Below are 23313 nucleotides of genomic sequence, written 5' to 3'. Positions count from 1 at the left end.
CATTTTGTCTACATGAAATGAACTAATGTGCAACCATGGAGATGTCGAAGCATTGGTGCCTCCATGTCTGCGTCTAGTTGCAGTATGCTTAAATAGTTTATTCCATTTTGACAATATGTAGCAAGATATTGCAATCTTGGTATCTTAGTGTAGAATATGCAGTTTGTTATTCGTTTCTGCATGGTGGTATCAAACAGAGTAGGTAATGCTTGTCCCATTTTACACAAAATGAATGTGTTAGTTAATGGGGCTGAACCCCTCCCCCCCCCCCCCCATTTACTCATATCAGCAGTTTCCAAACATTTTTGTACTCCTTTCATTCTTTCATTTGTGTATATGCCTTTACTGTATTGGCTTTCTTTTGATATGTAATTCAGATTTGGGGATACATGTAGACATTGGGTATTTTTAATAAATACATGATATACAACATTTACAGTCCTCTATTTCATATTTCACACAACTGTCTACTACTGTCTAGTAGAAACAAATGTTACTTTCCAAAAATCAGTAGATTTTTAGAGATGTAATGATTTTCATTATGGAATCGCTAACCCTAATTGTAACGTGTCTCCTTTACTTTAGGTTACACGAGCGAGGGTACACAATATACATAATCAGTGGGGCCCAGGATTCTTCAGTCTTGTATAAATTGTGATTGTTTTCACAAGTATATATCAAGGTATTAAATATTGTCATCACTGATATTGATATGTGATTTTAATCTGTTCATGTACTGAGATATGGTGTGTAGTGTGATTCCTTTCTAAATCCTGGTATTTCTGGTCAACCTCAATTTTAGTCATGGACACTGAGGGCGCTATTACTTAGCATGTGGAATGCTTCCTTTACAATAGCCCACAGATAAACACCTGTGAATGCTGCCAAAGTACTGTGCGAGTTCTATAGCCAGGAATTTACATGAAATAGAAAACAACATTCTACATTTCTAAATATTACTTTAATGACTTCTTTCAGCTTTAAAATGGCACATTTCTCTATTTCTTTTCTTTTTACAAGCATAGAATCTTACTGACGTGTTGACATACAGCATTATATTTGATATACAGTGTGTAATGCTAGGCCTGTAATGTCTCTTGATTTGCAACAACTGATTATCATAAAATTTGAATACCAAAACAATAGTCATCATGTAATTAACATAATTGAATACTAATTAGCCTTGCATTGTATACTAGATCAGTGTAACATAAAATCCACAGTTATCATTGTATTCTTATCTCACTTTATCACAACCCGGTGGAAAAGTTAAAAGTGTTGAGCCTAAATATTGTGGCAGTGTGTGAGCTCATGGATGATAGATACACTGGCAGTGTCAAACTTATTCAAGATCATAAAAGAATATCATGGCACTTTCAGACTATCATGTCTTTTAAAAATTCAGTAAGTTTTCACAAGATTTTGTAAATGACACAGTTGTTCTGAATAGAAATCACAGAACTTGGTGAACTCCATTTGTTCATTGAGCTGGAAACTCCTGTGGAGGCTGAGACCTATGGAAAAAGCATGCAACACTAACAGTAAATAGGAGTACAAATGAATTACTAGATATTGCATAAGACATAGTGTGTAGCACCAAATAGACAATGAATTTGCAGGTAAAATAATTGAAAAGGTTTGGATCTGCCAAAGAATATTTGGTTTGTTTTCTACACTAGTATTACCAGTTGTGTATTTCTTTATGTTTAATATTCAACAAATAAATTTAGTTTAACAGTTTGACACTAATGATTAAATACAACTAACTATAGGCAGGTATCATATTTCAACGTCTCGCACTAAGGGTTGAATTTCAAACTGGTTAGCCTGGAGATTCATTGTTGGTTTTCAAATCTGGCTATCATTTCCAACATGGAGGATTGCTAGATTTGAATGTCAAAAGTCTCTGGGCTATTGAATATTACCTGAATGTTTTGTCTGCCTACAACATTCAGCTTAACTTTGTTGGAATCTTAGTCATTCAAAAAGTATTATCTTATGTCAAATATGATACCTAAGTTTAGCTTTAGAATGATGAAAATGGTAAAGGAAATTCTATGGATGAAAATACAATGCACTGACAAACTATCGTGGCACTTTCATTCCACTGTGAAACCAAAGGTACTTCTAAGAATGAACTTGACATGACTTTGGCTTTGTTTTAAATCATGCCCATCTGTCATCTTGGATGTCCAAGAGAACTATGTTATGTGAAAGATGATAATTCAAATTAATAATAAAATTATCATTGTTTATTTTCAGTCAAAAACTGTATAATGTCAACTCCATGTACAAAGCGACAATGTAATACATTGTATTAAAATAACTGAGACCAAACCCTACAACAACTACGAATGTAGTTGATATACTTACCTGGAATGACCACATGATACTGGTGACTTGCTGTACTTGACTGTGAATTCCACTGATGAAATACTAACAAGCCACCTATAAGTACTACTTCAGTTCTTCCATAGTCTGAATTCTCTCTCATGAATGGTAGACATACACTTTGTCTTTTCACTTGTATGGATTCTGAAATAAGATCGTATGACTTACTCTAATTTCTGTATGTTATTGCTGACCTAAATAATAATAAAATTACCTAATTTTCTACATATATGAACTATTGTGTGCAAGTATGAGCAATGGACCCACAGATGGAGGTCACAGCACCTTCGGAAATTTTGGGAAGTTGCTAAATGCGGACATATGAAAATTACTGGACAAGTTGCGACTTAAGTTATGAAATATTCATATATAAATGTAGATATTCACATTGCTCTCAAATGACACTGCAAACCAATCAGCTTACATTTTATATGCATGTACAAATATACAATTCTTCAAACATTTTTTCAAACAAAAACATCAATTGTTACTACATGTACTGATGAATCTAACCTGAAAATTCAATTTGCAGTGTGTGACCATTTCCTTGTCTATCAATATCTAACAACACACAGTAGAGCCGAGTTGTAGATGCAACCATAGTGATGTCATCCAATAAGTTGTTCACTGTGATAGGAGACTGGTACTTCTTTAGACTGTCATTGGTCAGGTTATACATACACAGAGTCCTGTCAGTTGTGATATACACCAACCAATCACCTGTTGGGACATGATAACCAAATAATCAATACACATGTTCTGGGCAACAATACTGAAAAAAATATCAGTCACATGGTATTGTAAAATAATGGGAATGAGGCAATATAAATTGTTAAGTTTTGGAGAAATTGTTAATATTGCATTATACATATCAAACATCTAGCATATGATTCAAGTTTTTGAGCTGATTTTGTACAGTAAGTTAGCATATTAGATCATAACTTTTTCTAGACTTGCGATTCCACAATGTGGCAAACCCAATCCAACAGATTTGACTTATGATCACTGACTTTGCCTTTTTAAGGTGCAAACATCACTACATGTATAAAGGCCCAACTCCCTGTACTATCTTATTAACTTAGTGTCATTAGATTAAAGATACACTCTATTGGAAAATGGTATAGAAGTTAGAGACTGTTTACAGTGTTCTCCAAAGGATCTTTCACAAGTAACATCTTCAGTGGATGCTGGTCAGACCACCAGAAAAAGGTAAAAGTTGTTTTGACTGTAATTTTTATTTTAACAAAACAGTACAGAGAAATTACAGGATGACTTGACACCCTTGTTAAATACAATGATATTTGATGCTGATAGACATGACAAATGAGCAGTGTATATCCAAGACAGACTTATTTTGATCATCACCAACTTACACTTTATAACAGAAAAAGGTCTGCTTTGGTTATTGTCTTTATCATACAGCAATATGTCATTCTTTCACAAAGTCTGTCTACTTGAACAGGCCTTGCTTTATATACAGAATACATTAGTCAGAAATCCTTGCACTTCTTTACAAGTTACAAAAGCAAGATGATCTACTCCAATGGCAGACTAAAAGTGCTGGAAACTGTTATAATGAACACTAACCTGAACAAAGAATCACCTTCAATGTCTTTTTTCTGAAGACTATTGATTTCCACTGCTTGCTTACAAACAAATAAACGTGTGCTGCCAGACCAGACAGAAATACCACAGCATTTGAGGATAGTAGAACTTCATATTTTGGCAAGCTATTCCTTTCCTTGTCACTTTTCCTTTGTACAATTCTCTGACTTACATCCGCTATCTTCTTAGGTAGTACAATGTTCAATTTCACAATATCATCACTACATGTATTGTCAGTTGAAGTACTACAATTTGTGTTATCAGTCTCAAAGTTGTCCACACACTGCTTGAAAAGATTATTGTATTCAATTCTAAGTATTGGACTTGTAACAGAGTTGTTGTATGACACTGTTCCGGACACACTCTCCATGAGAGTTTCCCAATGCTCCTGCTGTGATGGCATCCTTTCCATTCCAGGTGTGATCTTCACCAAACCCAGCTTTCTCTTCTTTGTGAAGTAAACTATGTACTCTTTTCCATCAATTCTGTCGAAGGACGATGGAAAACTAAACATTCTAAGCACTTAATATGAGAACAAAGATAATTGTTTAACAACTGATAGAATAATTCTATTTGATTATATTAAAGCTGCCAGAATACTTTTCCTTTCTTTTCATCAAGTTTTTACATCCTTGAAAATACATTCATCTGCTCAATTTCGTTCGGATTTATATAACAACATAGATCCACAATGTTGGGACATAATAGTTGTGATTTCTATGACTATAACCTACAGAGTAAAGAATGGTAACTTAGGTACCAACTTTTTGTTACAAGTGCATATTGCCATAAGATCGAAGCAGGCTTTACTTTGTCCGACATGATGCATTTTCTAATAATTTACCAACATGTAAATGATATACATGACAATAATGTTCAACTTCGGTGGCAGATATGTACTCTTTCCCATCAATTCTGTCAAAGTAGAAGTAGAAGTAGAAGATATGAAGGAGAGAATGGTTTATCTGTTATACAGCCTGGTTCAAAAGAAAACTTAAAAGCTTGCCATGGTGATAGAGGGGTGTGTACCATACTTACTTTTTAACAGTCAATCCTTTGACATAGTCATTGCCACTACACACTGTAATCTGTTGGACTCTTGCTGACACCACACAGTATACATAAACAACACTTCCCTTGTCTGTTGGATTACAAAGACTGCCAAAATAAAGGAAAACATAGTCCTGAAACTTTTATACAGTATTGTATCCAATTTCAATTGTCCTGCAGTGTATTACCTACCATTGTACTGGGTATTGTTGTCTTGCATTGTATAAATGTATTGTCCATTGTTTTGATTTGTGCTAGATTGTAATTTACCATTGTGTTGTTTTTGCATGGTATTGTGTGGCAAGTGTGGATTAATGGATCTGAACATAATGCATGAATTGCAGACTTTACATACATCAAACATGAACAATGTAAATGATATACCATACTGAGTACAGAAAGTGATGAGATATAATTCTGAATACAAACCTGAAGTATCTGTCCTGATGTGACCAACATACTAAAGTACCAGGTAATACTCCAGTCACCTTTTCAACTGGTGAATTCAGATTATATCTCACAGTCTTCCACTGAAATTTACCAACTTCTTGATTCTGTGAGAAAGAAATATTTATATCAGTAGTGGTACATTGTTTTTTTTCTAACCCCTGGATTCATGATCACAGCACATGTTATTAATAATATGATTTCTATTGCTCACTTCTGTATGGCAGTATTAAATGTATGGCATATATTTATAGGAAAGCGTGGTTGAAAATAATCATACTAATGTACAGTGCTTTCTCCAATTGTGCTCAAAGCATTGTACATTTATAACCCCTGGCACAGATCTATAATGGCACAACAGTTCTTCATACTTCCTTAACTCCCTGGAGGCATACAATCCCTTTAAACTTTTGTGAGTGCATACATTTCAATCCATCACATAGCAAACTTTGTCCTACAAGATTCCAATTTATACAGCAGGGTTGATAGGGGCATAATAGGGGTTCAAATCTTAAACAAATAGACACGGTGATACTCAAAACATTGTAACTTGTATATTATGAGCCCGCCACTCTAACCATTTGACCATCATGACTTCACAGAGAGAATGACTGACAAAGAAAACTTAAATAAATATATAAATAAATAAAGCCAACATATCATAGTAAGCCTTGTGGATTCCCAGAGGAAGGAAGAGAGCCTGATAGTTGAATATTTTGTCTGAAAGTGAGAAAGAACATCAAAGGTTACCAGCTGGAAGACATAGTATGAGCCATCCCAACAGGACACTGCAACCTTCTTGGCGTCTTCAGAAAAATCTATGCTGGTAATTCGTAGTGTTCTCAGATGAAGGAACCAGAAATCTGTCAAGAATTTGATAAAACTTTAATAATAAAATGGATTTCTCCTACACATCTTGTAAGTTGAGACTAATGCTAAATCCCATGCTAAATTCATCAAAGTATATTTTTTTTTCTTCAGAATTGTGAGACTTTACTTAAAGCCTTTGTAATATCATATTATACTTTGGGCCTAATAACACATAGCCTTGGTATGATAATTAGTTAGTCTTTTATTTGATGTATTAAAGGCACATGCAACTACCTACCATGGTTTGATTACACAGTAACGAACATAATGAATGGCATTACATGGGAATAAATTTGACTTTCAGAAAATTAGTGTCTTGTTGCTCTCATTAAAGCATACACATTAGATAAACAGCAGGGACAATGTGACAATATACAAGTGTCAGACAGACAGATGGACACATTTTTGGCTATACTTCAAACAGGTAATTCTTTTATGACGAAAGTAAGCAGGTGCTTATACTTACCTTTGTGTTCTTCCATTTGATCTTGAACTTTCCAAATCCCAAAATGACCATCCATGGCTGCCTGTATGGAAGTATTAATATTTGTCAAAACAAGGACTATTATTTTGTTTCTCATGTCGGCACTTTTCAGCCTGAATTTGGTCAGTTTAGGATTCCTATAGAGGGTTATGAAGTTGTAGAATTGACTCACATACATAGTGGAGCAAATGAAGAACAAGGGTCAAGTATACACATCAGGTTGAAGTTAAGGGGTCTAATCACACTCCTATGCCTCACTTATCCCTAACCATACCTCCCTAGCTTATGTATCATGTACATGTTTTGTGTGGTCAGTCTCCAAGGAGTTGCTATAATTGAAAAGATGAACGCACTTTAGGAAGATTGTCAATGCCTGGAGTCAGTGCCATCTGATCATACTTTATTGCAATTTGCTTTGCTGTGACGCTTTTCAAAGTTCAAAGAAAGCTGCTAATATTTGTACATGCATTTAAAAAGTACAATAACAACTTGTACATGCATCTATAAACAACAACAACAAAAGAAAAACTATTTGACCACACAAAATGGATACTGGTACGTTGTAAAATGAAAGTATACCACACATTGACTAACTTATGAAAAAATAGTTGTTGAATTACCCAACATGGGACATTTGAAGTTATATTGAATGGAATTGAATAATTTATGTTTGATATTTCTCATTTCCTTGTCATTCTATCTGCTGCATTATATTCTATTTCACTGTTTCATTTTCACATCCTACTGTTTCTTCACCTAAATGTTTCATTATTTCTGCAGATCTGATCTGTGTTGCAAAAAATGCTTTGTAATTTGAATCATTATGTGTTATAGTACACAGCTGATGAAAAGAAAGAATTGCTGTCCAAAAGTGACGTAATGATAGCTGACTATTACTTTTACTTTTCAACCAACTTACCACACCAAGATATTGGCCATCACAGGAGTACTTGAGCATAGCAATGGGAAGCTCTACATGTAAAGAGATTGTATCATCTGACATCAGATAATGATGTTCACGGTCCATTGTACATGTGTGGATCTCTACACCATTAGGACCAGCTAGTGCTATCAGGTACTGCCAAAATAAACAAAACACATCTCAAGTAATCTTTGAACTTATAGTTTGAGACCCCCCAGCAACACATGATGGGAAATCTATTGACATTTTTATACAGTGACTGTGTTGTATATGCATTTACTAATTGTTATAAAACAACATTTTGTTGGGAACCTTGGTATCTGTATGACTACAAAAATTTATGTAGATTTTTACCATATAAACACAAACTTAGTCATGTTGTAATTAAGATTTTCTAAAAATATCTTTAAAAAAAAAAATTAGATAGATACAGTAACCCTGAATTCATGAAGGTTTGTTTGATAGGAGTGTGTTTATATGTGACATATCTGTTACACTGTGGGCCCCCTCTGATACCTGTCTATACACAAACTGAAATATCTAAAATCTGATTTGTGTTAAGTGTTGGAAGTACTGAACAAAGACAAACTTGAAAGGCACTGTAACAAATGGATAACAATACACCATCTTATTATGTAAAACAAGAGCAACTTATATTGTAAACAACTGAAGTTACCAATAAAATCTTATAAATATAAAAAAAAAAAAAAATATAGCCAAGTCCTTGAGTTATTCTACTAAGGTTTCCCTACCAATGTTTGTATTAGAGTGGCCATACTTAATTCTAGGTTTCTTATCACCTGACCAACCCTACATTTCTTTAACCTGGCAAATTAATTTTTTTTAAATGATGCCCTCTACGATAGATTTGAAAAAATCACAACATCACTGATTGTAAATGAAGACCCCACAAATGCATATCTGAGTGAAAATTATTGTCTATTGCTGAAATTTGGGAACTTGAATACACATACACACTTATAGGTACTTTAAAAAAAAATTATTTAGAAAAAATGTTTTAACTGACTGAGAAATTAGTACTAGAATTAAGTAAGGGTAACCTTAAGTGCAGTATACCATAGTAGGTAAAATTTACCCAAGTTCCTCGAGTCATTTTACATGGGTTTCCCACTAAAATAGTGTTTGGCAGAACTATATGTACTCTTGCTCTATTTAGAATTTTACCAGCACGTACCAGGATTATGGAGACGTCCAACTTATAAGATTATCTAATTAATTCAATCATTGTCATACATATTTTAACCTTTAAAAAAAAAACATACACTGCTTGCCATAGCCTACAGAAATGACATAAATGTCATGATATGGACTCAAACCCACTAATGAAAACATCCAACTTGTTATTATTAAATATTGAGAGATTACTTTTAAAATGTGAAAAAAAAACAAATCTGGCATCATGATGTCTGGGAAGGTAATGTCAAGTGGTCTAAAATTTGCAAAAAAATAGCTTAGACTGAGTGCAACAGAGACTAATCTGAGTTTTAGGTGATCCTGGCTTGAGGCATACAGCGTCTCTCTGAATATACACTTCCTAAATGCCATCTGTTTCCACTTTCAAACTACTAATTGTAAAGTTTTCATTTCTCATCCTCAAATAGGATGCAGGACAATGATATGATCTGAGTGCTATGAAAACTGAAAACAAGATCAAAGAAGGAAATGCCATGGTTCCAATACATGATTAACAGCTTTTCATTTTGACCTTTGTGGGGGGGGTCACGATATCTCAATTTCTTTGTATTTAACAAAAACAAAACACTACTGAAGCTTAGTCTTGTTTTGCTAATAACTTGTAACAATATTTGGAGGGATTGACATATAGAATTTGTGATTTCACTTGATTTACAGAGTGATGATGCAAATAAGCATGAAAGGGTCCTTACTGGCAGTTGTCAGTGGCTGAGTGGTTAAACCACTTGCCTCTTACCACTGCGGTCAGGGTTCAAACACATTAAGGGTTTGATTAAATTTACCCTGCTTTAAGTAAGAAGTGTGTCGTTCAGTTTGACTCTACCATACAACACAGGTTTTTCCTGGGTACTCAGGTTTCATCCTACACTAACAGTGAACCAAAGGAGCCTATAAATGGGACTAGCTCCTGTTGGTTATCCGATAAATAAATATAATTAAATAAATAAATAAAAAACAAACAAACAGACAAACAAACAAACAAACAAACAAACAAACAAACAAATAAATAAATAAAAATGAAAGTATCAGAAAATGTTCAATGTAGATTAACTGGTCAGTCATGGCAAAAAACAATGTTTTGTAACCTAGTATTGCATAAATTCTTTTGAGTCACGATCACCTGCATGTATGTACATGTATCTCTTGAAACTGACAGATAAAGCTGTGAGAAATTCACAAACAAATTTTATATGAATTTCATATATTCATTTTTCATTTTGGAGAAATTGAAATGATTCTTCTAATCTACCATAATGTCATAATTGTCTGAGGAGAATCCTAATAAAGCAGGTAAACATATTCATGTCTATCAAATGTTTATCAAGTGAACAAAAATGCAGTAAATTATGAAGGATATCCACATATATGATAAGCATAGCAAGTATGAATTCTTTATTATTCATTATATGTAATATTCAATAACATTATACTTCACCAACCTTATCTAGCCTGTCATCTTTCTTACAACACATACTAATATCTTTACATACATAGTAGAGGTCACACACTGCTACTTCTTGGAAGCCATCAACAACCTAATATCATAGAAATAAAAATAGAAGCTAGCGATTTAGAAGTATACCATTTCAATACAATTACACTGTATACAACTACAACAACTACAATATAATATATATATATATATATATATATCAATGTTTGAACAAATGCATGGAACATAATTATTTTATTTATGTTGCCTAGATTATGCATTCAATATTCAAACATACATACAGTATAGTTGCGTTTCTTTGCCATGATATTCAAACATACATAATGTATAGTTTTGTGTTTCCTTGCCATGATATTCAAAAAATACATTTATTATAGTTTCGTGTTATTATCAATTATTTGTACACACACACACACACACACACACAAACACACACACACACACACACACACACACACACACACACACACACACACACACACACACACACCCCACCCCACAAAGCATTCACCATGATATACTTAATAATATAAATGTTATATATACTGCATGATGTATGCATCATGCATTCAATTCACATAGACACAAACATAATATAATCTGGCACTGAACATAATGTGTACATTTACAATCTGGAATGTTTAACCATTTATTAGTAATGCCAAGTTAGAACAATTCGTTTTGAAGTATTAGACCTAATTCGTATATTAGAAAACAGAACACCTATTGATTTGTATTATTTAAACCTATTTTGCATAGCAGTGACTAGGACACAGTTATCATGAGATCTTACTGGTTACGTAAAGGTGTATGCTGCATTACTTACATCGTTACAGCGACTCTTACAGGAGGATACTACAAGAACACATCTATGTACACAAACTGAGGCACATGAAAACTGCACTCCCATACATAAATTATGCACTGCACACATAGATATACAGCCTCAAAACCACACTTCACAGACACACACACAGTTTTTTATAAAATGACATAGCTAAGTTTATCAACGGTGACAAGTTAATGACAAACAAATCTAACCCAAAACAAGGTAATACAGGAATCCTGCATCATCGACAATACATCACATCCGCAACAAGTGCTTTTCAAAGTCAAAAGATGATTGCAATTACTTCATTTATTCCTTGTACAGATAGGATTTTTAGCACCAATAATATTATATCATGGATTACCTTACATTGATACAATCATCTCTGAGTCATTAAATATTTACTTGGTAATGTTATCAACAAGAACAAGAAATGTGAAATCCACTGGAACCTTATCCCCTTCTGTCTCCGATGATAACACTGTCAACATGTTTTTGGCTGTAAGCTAGAGTTACATATTGTAAAGCCAGACAGGATCAGCAGGGTTATACATTACACTACTGTAACCCTAAGGGGACAGCGTTTTCTCTTTTATAACTTCTATTTCCCGTTTTGTCCCATGATAGCTTCATGTTTCAAGATTTTCAGCCTGGTGAGACAGAGATCAATTTATCCCTGGTTTGAGTCAAACATCTTAGAAAATCAGCAGCTGACACTTTTGAGCGATTTTGGTCGGTTATTTGGGAGTAAATAAATCATAAATTGCAACAACCTATATAGGTTTTAGCTCTCTCAGCTGTGTTACTTACTGAGAAAAGATGAAGTTTCCTTCCAGCAACAGCCAGTATTCTACCATCTGGTGACCAACATGTACATTCTATGCTTTCACCCCTGGGAATTGTTATGGTCTTGGATATGTGGAACACCGGTGGTTCTATGTTGAAGAGATAGAGTACAGAAAATAGTAGATAAATAGATTCTGTTTCAGACAACATGAACCAGTTGCCAATATATATGATGGAAAAGAACCTTCATATTTGATACAGTATCTACTGGAACTTATAAAGCAAGACTCAACTTAGTGATTTTCAGAACATTTTGACATGGCGCACGAAAATATGTGTTCGTTGTATTTTTAGGAGAGTAAAATGTGATTTTAATGTCATTATTTATTTCAATTTATTGCTGAAAGCTAAAGTATTAGTTGTTTAGTAACACACTACCTATTTTTTCTGCTAATTTGTCAATGAGTAAGGGTTCTATTTTTTTCTAATTTCAAAATACTTGATTTCGTTGTTGATGTCTGTTTCTGATGCTTTTGACGTACCCAATGGAATAACTACTTATATGATAATTTCCTTACCACATTCCTAGAGTCACACATAGAACACATACAAAGCCATGTAACAATTCCCTTATCACACACCTAGAGTCACACACAGAACATATACACAGCCATGTAACAATTCTCTTATCACACATCTGGTCACACACAGAACACATACACATCCATGTAACAATTCCCTTATCACACACCTAGAGTCACACACAGAACACATACACAGCCATGTAACAATTCTCTTATCACACATCTGGTCACACACAGAACACATACAGCCATGTAACAATTCCTTTATCACACATCTAGAGTTGCACACACAACATATACGCAGCCATGTAACAATTCTCTTATCACACATCTAGTCACACATAGAACACATTATACGCATCCATGTAACAATTCCCTTATCACACACAGAACACATACAGCCCTGTAACAATTCCCTTATCACACATCTAGAGTCACACACAGAACATATACGCATCCATGTAACAATTCCCTTATCACACACAGACCACATACGCAGCCATGTAACAATTCCCTTATCACACATAGAACACATACAGCCCCGTAACAATTCCCTTATCACACACCTAGAGTTCACACACAGAACATATACACAACAATGCAATAACCCAATTTTGGTCTGCTAACAAACATTCAAGACCATACAAATTATTTATAGTCATATACAGAAGTGGAAATTGAGGTCATCAAGTCACTGAAATTGTAAACTCAGGCTAAAAAGATGGGTGTTTGTGCATCAGTTATTTCTTGAAGTATATACAAGTATATACACAGAAAGCCATGAAGTAATGCCACATTCAACCTTGTTGGCACAGAAACTTGAAACCCAATACTATATGATTTATTTGTAGAGTTATCATGATTATAAACACTTATCTCCTAATCAAATTAACTAGTCTTCAGTTCTTCTCTAAAGTACATTTACAAATGAAAAACACAAATTATGCAATATATGTGTTTTCCTCTGAAGGCAATCCATTGATTATGTTTGATATATTAAACAAAATCAGGACCGATGTTATAAAAATTAAGCACACAATAAAATGTAGTTATATGCTCGTAGCCATATGTAACTTAAAAAGAAAAAAAAAATGGTGGTAGATATCTGAGCTTGAGGCAGTGTCTATGATGATCACTGAAATTACTTGTAATTTACACAATTTTGATTTCAACAAAAGTATACCATTCTTCATTCAAACAAACTGATCACACAAATTCAGTGATTTAATTTGGTATTGTTAGAAACTGACAATTAAAATCTGGCGCATTTAAAATAAAAAAATCGTTGCGGTCTAAATAAGCCCTCTAGAAACACCTACATGGTTTTCTTGGCATGAATACATAAATAAGTAGCTGAGGTAGAATAATTTCAGTGCCAAATGATGCGGTTTCTTTAAGTTCCATTTGCCTTCCGGTGAAAAAAATAAGTTATTTATAATTTGCAACTTAAAAGAGGTTCCGCGAAATTATAAGACTTTCCTTGAAATCATAAAATATTGACGTTCTTATCGCACTTTAAAATATTGAATTATCAGTGTATCACTCCACTTCTATGCAAGTATAGGAATGGAAACTTTGCTGAAGTTCCACAGCTAGGTTATTTCTCTTTACACAGCAAATATAGCTACAAAAATAAATTAACAAACATTCTATAACACAAAACATAGTCACACAGTATTTACTAATTACTTTGTTATTGGATTGATTTGCTGATTAGGATGAGAGTTATTTTGTAGCTGAATACTTCCGTAATGTCTAAAATATTAAAATAATTTTATGAAATAAGTGCTTTCCAATAACTGAAATGAATTGATTTGGTTTAAAATTTCTTAATGGGTAGATAAAATGACTAAAGCAATCTAAACTTAAAATGATAGTTTCATAGTTGACTGATGCATATTTTAGTTCTTGACAACTGATACGTATTTTGGTTCGTGACAATTTTCTGTTAAAGTCTCAACTTTTGCTATACATAAATGTTTCAATGTGAACTTTGATATTCTTGAAGCCCAAAATGAAATGTAGCTATCAGGGGAATTTCCCTACATTTTCATGAGTCATGAACGCAGAACATAACAGCAGAGATCACCCCCAAAAAATCACACTCAGCAGATTTTTCAACAACACGTGTGTGTGATAAATTTGACAGCTATAAAATATCATATTGCTAGACATAACTACATGGTGTTGTGTTATGATGTAAATAATATAAATGGAAACTGCACGTCAGAATTTTCAAAATCCCAACCACTAACACCCTTTTCAGTTGTTTGGATATGCAGGTATGGAAAGCACTCTTCATAAACATATATTACATGTAATAAGTTGAGGCACTTTATATTTAACAACATGTAACAAGACAGTGATGACATTCCAAGTTGATGTATTACACATACAGTGAAATATGTCTCTCTGTATCACCTATTTATGATAAAATATAAAACGTGACGCTTCCTCAGTACCAAGCAGACAAGGAAGATCATCACATCACTACATTTAGTATGGTGCTAACACAATGCAGTTTTCTAAATGTCATACCTTTTTTGATTTCAGTATTTAGGACAATAACTTGATTGAAATCGCACAGAATTGCTAGGTTCTCCTTGTTGCAACAGCTCAGTGAATTGATAAGTGTTGCTGCTGGAGGTGGAACAGCTTCAATTTTTAAAGACACATTTTCTATTTCCATTTTTCACCATGAATTATGAAGTGTCGGCGTCATAGGATTACACTGTCACACTACATGTACTTTGGTTAAAAGCCTTCTGAAATATACATTGGAAAGACAAAACAAAATATTTGTGACTGGAATATCAAAAAAAAAAAATTGTCAAAGAAAACTACACAAGCAATAAATAAAGGTTACCCTGTTTACATAAATATTTGTTATCTTGGTGCAAACTGGTATCAACGCCACATGATATATATTAATGAATGATATATATTTCACCAGATAACAAAAAGAAGCTACACTTTCAAAGAACATACATATGATACAAATATACAAAATGGATACAAAAGAAATATACAATTGTTATCTGATGTGGACCATGGAAATAGTTCTGTGGAACTAGTCTTGTCCATGGCCTGTATAATTTTCTACATTTCTGAACGTTAATGGGATGCAATGACAATACAGAAAAAAATAGCTAAACAAATGTTCTCACAGCACAAACTGATACACAGATATAAAAATATACACACATATATACATAACTCAATAATGTAAACTGCTCAAAATAGTGAGACAGTAAAGAAAGTGTTTAAACAAATGTACTCACTCACAAACACATACACCGATATATACACGTACCTCAATAATGAAAAGTGCTTTAATATAATACAAGGACAATAAAAGTGAAGTGGGAAGTAATACAAATACTACAAAAGCAAGTCATGTTAAACTTAATGAAAGCGCTAAAGAGAAATGCAGCAATGCAACGGTTGGAATCAGTACACATAAAAGTATTCATGGTACCAGTATTAGAGTGGCTGTACCTCATTCTTTCTTACTCATGACCTGCCCAACCCTATATTTCTTCTTAAAAACGCAAGACAAGATAAGAAAAAAATCATGTCACTGATTGCATGATGGTGACCCGCCCCCCCCCCCCCCCACGAGTGTATATGAGTAAAAATAACCGTTTATTGTGGAAATTTGGTAATTTTAATTTAAAAAATTATGGTTGTTTGCTTCTGATTTTATTTGTCCCTCCTGAAAGTCATTCAAAATGTTTATTGTACAATTGTGAAATGAAAGTATCACCAACATGTATACATACATTTACATTTTTTCGCTTTTTAAATTTGTTTATAACTGACTGACAGACCGATCACTTTTAATGTATTATTATGAAAACCTGAATCAAGTACTGGTCACAGGTGAACCAAAAATATGGCGTCTCCTTAATTTCAAAACAATAAACACAAACAAACAAACAAACCATCAATCTGTGATTCTGTCGTGGAATGTATTCAAAAATGCATTTTGGCTCAATCCTCACTTTTCATTTTTTTCCCTTCAGAGTGTAAACTTCTTGGGGTGACTTAGGCAGGGGGGTAGGGTGGGGGGGGGGAGTGGGATTGAGAACCAAAACACCTGCTTCAGAATAATGAATGTGATTTGATTATCAATAATCGACATATCAGTAGAATAAAATTCTTGTCTTGAACGATATGATACCATTAGTTGGGTACTATTAGTTAAAATATGATTATTTGAGGTGAGAAGGTTTACAAATTACTACAATACAAGTGCAGGGTCTGTGGCTTACACTGGTATTGGTGAACAAGTCACAGAGATTTTGCTATAAAGTACTTCAAACTCCATCTGGAATCACTTCACATTTAAAACTGGTGCCCTCGGAAAATAACATATTTGTGAACATTGTGGAGAATATGAACACATTAACAGAATGCAAAATCGCCACACATTTCGGCAGTTTAGTGGACAGTCGACATTCTCACCTGTTTGAAAGCGCGCCCTCATTACATCGACTGACCTCGAAGTGAACCGGAAGTCCATCTAGGACGGACCAGCCTATTTTAACAGACAGGGGAGCCAGTTGAATGACCCGAGGAGTAAAATGTTATTTCATTAAATCTCGAGAACTATATTGCGTAAATATGAAGCTTGAATTAAGACAATGAAGAACTAATGATTTTTCTCAACACATTTTACATTGAACAGTAAATTCAAACTCTTTGAAAATTAAGTGCATTATTATAATCTTTTTGTTCATAAATGGACTCTGCGGAAGGATATTTATCTCATGCTTTCTTTGTAACAAGGTTTGAAAAAATAGTTCGTGACAATGTACGTCTGCTGAAGTAATCTGCATTGAGATGGGAAGCTAAAGGTTCACGTCTGTATTACCGACTCCGTTGCTTAAAATTGAACTATCTATGCAGCGCAAACCTTGGAATTTGGCTGAAAATGGCCGCAAGGATCACAAACAGATCGGATATTAGGATTTTACAGATATTCTTCTCTCTTTACGTCGTCGGTAAGTACAAGCCGTGTGTGTATAACACGAAAGGCTAGATATGCAGAATGGTGGAATGAATAGGAGATCTGAACTGAAGGACAATCCTATATTCAAAATAAATGGAAGTCTTTTGTTTTCAAAAGAATCAGCCAAAACAACGCTTTTCTCGTCAAAAGATTCTTGTTCAATGAACCAATAGCAGATTTATTTGATGTATCGCCGGAGCGCGTCAAGCGTTCGGGTTTGTCGTCGAACAGATTTCAGCTGACATCCATATCCACTAACACCTGATTTGCGTCTGTCGAGTTTGAACCATAAATAACTGCAGTTCAGCTGGTCGAATAAAAGTGCGCTTGGCTTTGCGGTGCACTGTTTTAATAGCTTATGAATGTTTCTATCTAAGCCCAACGACCACTGTTTTCATCTACTCTTTTCTCGTTTTCCTTGGTACGTTTTTAGCACATCTCTGTGAGAAATTTACTAAGGTCGGAACCACTGGACGGAGCCCATTAGTAGCATTATTTACGTCTGTATAAAGCGCGATCACCGTGTGTGTGCATGCCGCACCTTTTTGATAACTTGCCCTTGGCCCTTGCCAGCCACTGGTTTTTCATAAAATGACAGGCTGTAATGTACCAGGTTTAAAATTTAGTTGATGGTTGTTATTTCATGAATTTTTCTCGCGATCTTCTAATGGATAACGTCAAGATTTTTGACAATTCACGCTTCTAAAATGTTTGGTGTTTATGACTTCAATGATGAGTGATATTCCCATTAGGCAATTGATATGATATAGACTTTATTTCAAATGTGAATCGGCCAACCGTCCTTGTGAAATTGTAACTGAGTCATATTGGTGCTAGGTCCATAATACTCCATATATGTATCCCTCTTGCAGCTGTACAAATGTAACGGTGGTGAATGATGTATGCATTTCTCTGTGTAAACTGTACTGGGTTTCAAACACATTTCATTAAAATCACACAGCTATGGGTTGCCCCTCACTCTGACACCATGAGTGTAATCAGATGAATCTGATTTCAAGCGACAAACTTTGCATGAACTTCAGTAAAAGAATGAATAAATAGGACTAACTACATTTGTATATATTTGTTTTCTTTCAAGTTGTTTTAATACTAAAATCGTAATGTCCCAGACCACTAAAAGAATGGTCTGAGTGTGATCATGTAGCCTCTGGACAATCAGAACCTAATCAAGAAATGTTTTTAAAAGAAGAAAAAAATTATACAGGTGTTTCCAAGTTAAATTTTATGACTTGATATATTTTGTTCACCTAGATTGATCATAGACCCTCCACCAACAGGATACACAACTGTGGTAAACATATGAGAAAGAGTGTATACAAAATTCTACAAACATTTTTGTGATGGAAGAATTAGGAGATTTCAAAAGTGTGTAGTTGCAAGTCCATTCAAATTGTTAAAGAAATCCACTATAGTTTGAAGTGAAGAAGCAAATACATATTTTGCGATATAATTGAACTGACCAAAATCACCAGGTGACAATTTGATATGGGCATGAAGTGACAGATGACAGAACCTTAGATTACAAAAGAGAGGGTGACAAAGGGAAAAGTAGGCCCAATCATAAATACAGATAATCTATATTAGGCTAACTGTTAATTTCTTAGGATTGATTCCATTGTTTCTCAATTTAGCCAATTTTTAACATTCTTTTGTCAATCAAACAAAGAGAGCATAAAAGAAGCAATATTCAGGCTGTGCCACAAAAGTCTATACTAACTACTAACTACTAAGTAATGTAGTGTAACTCCTATAACCTGGGGTCAAAGGCATTTCTCTTGAAAGTTCTGTTCATGTTTCTTCAGTAAATACACTTCTATGTATGTGATTGCCAGTTTCTGAATAGGCGATAGAAAAGGCTGAACGGAAATGAATTTGGATTGGTTTGAGCTGCCACATCATGGAGTTTTACACAACCAAATGTGATTTAAACAGGATGATTTACTATGCTTGTTTCTACACAACCAAAGATTTAGCATTTCTACAATGTACAATATTATATATCTGTAAATGATTAGAGTGTACTGTTAACAAATGGTAAATGTTTTGGTTTTTGTTGACATTGGTACAAGGTATTATTTAGTGCTATTTCACATTTATAAATTTTGAGTAATCTATAAGAACACCAAAAAACCAAAACAGTTATGAAGAATATTACTTACCGAGGGTGATGATTCACACAGGAACATTGCTATTTTCGATTATTTTCTTTGTACTTCGGTGAAAGTCCAACCGACTGTCACCCTCCAGTCTTCATCATTAAGCTATATTTATGGCAGTGCAATGTATCTCCCTGTTGGAATTTCTGCGTTGTTGCCCCAGTGCTTGTCGTCTGGTTTAACAGCAGTTAATTGCCTGACCTTTTTATTCATGGCATTTCTACCCAGTGCTAATCCCAGCTACTTTCACATAAAACTAATGGAATTGTGTTTTCTAAAAGTATTTCTCCTTCATGGCATATTCAAGAAGGATGCCTGTCTCTCTCAATAAGCTACCCAGTCATCACAGCAAATTCAGATAAAATGAAAAACATGTTCTTTTAAGTTTTCTGTCAACAATGTTCAGTTCTTCTTGTGACAAGTCTCTACAGAATTTGTAATATGTACCATAATGCAACCCAAGCATGTAACATAATCAGTCTCCACACTACTTACTGTAAATCTGATGTGTTTATGTATGGTAATCTTGTTGACACATTTTCCTTGTTTATTATTTTCTCTATCCATAGGTCTAGGACATGTAGCAGCACAGAATGACAATTTTCAGTTCACCCAGGAACCAGTAGGCTATGATAGGAAAGAGGGTGAAAGTGCAGTCTTGTTGTGTAGTGTAGATGATCCAACAAATATAATTTTTGAATGGACTCAAGATGGAAACATTTTAAATAATAATACGCGTAGACATATGGACGATAGTTCATTAACATTTCGAAATGTTGATAGAGAATTGGACAGTGGTGTTTTTAAATGTGTGGCAAGAAATATTATCACAGGACGGGAAATTGTGAGTGCTGGAGCAGAGTTGAATATTAACTGTAAGTATACCTTTTGTCTTTTTTTTTGTACATAGTTTATCTTTTCTGTGTTTATCTGTAAGGTGTTTATGTGTGTGAAATATTCTTTACAGATATGAGAGAGCTACCTGCTCAAGAGTCGTATTAATTCAGAGGGGTGGGGGTCTATAATTTGCTGAATATTGCAATTAAAAATTATGTAGCTGACTTCTGAAAAGAAATACCATTTTGGGTGTGATACTCTTATTTCCACACTACAAGTCAATGATTGCAGTTTAGGGTGAAATTAGCTTGAATGTGCCATCTAAAACACAAAGACTTTTTTCTTATGGGAGCAAATGTTGATGGAGACGCCCTCCATTCCTTCTCATACACAATGTAATTGTTAAGTAGTTGGCAAAATGTGTCATAAAGTCAGGTTTCAGTAAAACGTTAGGGCAAAAGACTTTTCAAGAAGTTATTTCTGAATGTGATTTTGACATTTTTTGGAACAAAAACACGTCTGCCCTGATTCCACTTCAGTATCCCCTTGTTTGTTTTAGGGTAACTCAACCCTACAAAATGACATTTCACACACTTGAAGCCGATAAATTCTGGTGTATGTACATTTCCAGTGTAGCTAGTGTCTCTTTATCAATAGATCCCCAAGTTAAGGAAATTGCTAATTTCTCAGCAGAAAGGCTTATTCAAAAAACTATTACATGGCAATTTCAAATGTAAAATACACTTTGAACAAGGACAATATCAAGTCTGTTTGATGTCTCCAGCAACATTGAGAGCCTTTCGAATGTGTCTCATAAATTGTCTTAAGTAAATGGGTATCGATGTACATCTACAGAAAGCAACCAAAGTTGTCAGCCATTAACAACTCGTCACATAGCTGGTTTTCAGTGATGATTTTGTGCCATTCTTAGAGGAAAACTATTTCGAACAAGTCTTTCCTATCAATTTCTCATTATAGCGGTATCTTCACAAGATAACATATTGTAATGCGTCATTGCACCCATCTAATGTTAGGATGTCCAAACTGTGTGTCAGGGGATTTAGTGTGCATACATCACAATTTTTGTAATATATGGGATTGTATAGTCATCTCTTACAATGCTATAGAGGAAGTAAAAATAGTACATCATATCAGATGTGATAAACTCATCATTTTCAGATTTTGATAATATGGCTGTCCACAGTCAGAAAGAATGAGTTATTTTATTAGTTGATGTCATGATTTGCTGTACATTTGTGCATCTCATATTTGTTGAGAAACAGTGTATACACCCAGACTTTGTTAATGTTTCCCAATGATTTAAAGTCAAAGAGTGTTTTAAGTTAATGCAATTTTCATAGTTAAATTATTTTGACTAAAGTTGGAGTTTTCAATTTCTACCAACATGTACTGTTGATTTTTGTGTGTTGAGAACACTATGCATGATTCATTTGTGTTCTGCAGATATACGATTTTATATTTTGTACTGACTACATAATTTATGAATAAGTCTGATATCATGCAGATTTCATTGGGTGTTAGTCATTCAAATGATAAATTGTCAGTCTCAGTATGGACTGTCTCCTCCATCACTCATAATGTATTTTTAACAGAATATTTCATGACCTTGACATGTACAGTTATCATTTTATGCTCACCCAGGTTAAACTTGTTCAATCATCATTATAGTTCTGCATGTTTGTGTGTTTTACCCTGCTGTCTTTAAATGCTTTTCCATATTTTGTTGTAAATTGTGTGACAGATGACACGATTGTGATGGAAATTGCGCATAAATTTTCAATGAGATATGCTGTCTCAGTGTGTCTATAGGAATATAATTTAAAAAGGAACGTGATATTAAAGAGTGAGATCACATAAGTTGAAACTTGAAAGTGTGAACTTTGTGTATGGGCTGTCAGGTGTGTAAAATGTGAAGGGTTAATGCACCAAATCCTAGATTCAATGGATAAAATGACCTAGTTACATGCATGTAGCTGTGTAGCGTAGATTGAGGAATGAGATTTTATTTTTCATGGACATCCATGTCTTCTGCCATATTGCGTGATAACAGAAGGCAAGATAACAACTAACTATGTGTGAAAATCACAGCCAGAGAAAGGTGAACGATTGAAGTCAGAAGAATTTGATTATATGTAAATAGAATTCAGGTTTTTTGTATGCAAGGACAAGAGGCAGCGTCAGCATTCTTATCTCTGTGGAAAGTGACACAGTCCAGAACCGGGCATTGTTTGTTAGGATGTATGTATGTATGACATTGTGTGTCATACTCATGTCTTTTTTCTTCAAGGTTTGAGTTTCATTTGCAGCCATACAACTGTTTTATTATCTTGTGTTTATAAAACCTGAGATGAATAAAAAAATAGAGTGAGAGCATGTGAAATATGTGTGCTCATTAAAATATTGAGTGGAGTCATGAAATCTAATTATATGTTCAGAATACCAGTGATGAAATTGAAGACAAAATCTATGACAAGGTTAGATTTCATAATACAGCATGATCATACAGGACATAGAACTCAAATGTACAAAATAGATTGAAGCAGACAATCTTTGATGTGAACTGTTTTTTGAAGGAGATGGCCACATACACAAGAAAGGTTTGTATTAGTAGACATGTTTGGGTAAAGT

At 34.1% G+C, this 23313-nt stretch overlaps 2 protein-coding genes across 4 annotated transcripts in view; one reads left to right on the top strand and one right to left on the bottom strand.

Annotated features, from left to right (window-relative positions):
- Positions 1-1088: 1088 nt before the first annotated feature.
- Positions 1089-17124, bottom strand: LOC144453519 (uncharacterized). The gene is made up of 13 exons (XM_078144832.1): positions 17104-17124; positions 15175-15401; positions 12077-12201; positions 10424-10519; positions 7767-7925; positions 6830-6890; positions 6244-6356; positions 5476-5600; positions 5035-5154; positions 3979-4481; positions 2905-3111; positions 2374-2535; positions 1089-1514 (listed from the first exon to the last, which is right to left on the bottom strand). The coding sequence occupies exons 2-13, from the start codon at positions 15323-15325 to the stop codon at positions 1402-1404; spliced, it is 1935 nt and encodes a 644-aa protein (XP_078000958.1). The 5' UTR covers positions 15326-15401; positions 17104-17124; the 3' UTR covers positions 1089-1401.
- Positions 17125-17456: 332 nt separating this feature from the next.
- The window catches only part of LOC144452144 (inactive tyrosine-protein kinase 7-like), a 31092-nt gene continuing 25235 nt past the window's right edge, over positions 17457-23313 (top strand). For all 3 annotated transcript variants that reach the window (XM_078143199.1, XM_078143191.1, XM_078143184.1), the window contains exons 1-2: positions 17457-17642; positions 20397-20702. In XM_078143199.1, the coding sequence (XP_077999325.1) occupies positions 17573-17642; positions 20397-20702 (376 nt within the window). In that variant the 5' untranslated portion in view covers positions 17457-17572. The remainder of the gene's footprint in view (positions 17643-20396; positions 20703-23313) is intronic.

Source organism: Glandiceps talaboti, chromosome 2, assembly GCF_964340395.1.
Source record: "Glandiceps talaboti chromosome 2, keGlaTala1.1, whole genome shotgun sequence".
Classification (NCBI taxonomy): Eukaryota; Metazoa; Hemichordata; class Enteropneusta; family Spengelidae; genus Glandiceps; species Glandiceps talaboti.
Note: the sequence above shows the minus strand (reverse complement) of the source record. Positions and strands in the feature narration are given on the sequence as shown.

Coding starts and splice junctions, on each gene's coding strand:
- LOC144453519 (XM_078144832.1), bottom strand. CDS start 15,325: ATGGAAATAGAAAATGTGTCTTTAAAAATTGAAGCTGTTCCACCTCCA. Junction 4,482..5,034: donor AAAGGATTGACTGTTAAAAA/GTAAGTATGGTA, acceptor GTCCTTCGACAG/AATTGATGGAAAAGAGTACA. Junction 3,112..3,978: donor GAAGGTGATTCTTTGTTCAG/GTTAGTGTTCAT, acceptor ATGTCCCAACAG/GTGATTGGTTGGTGTATATC.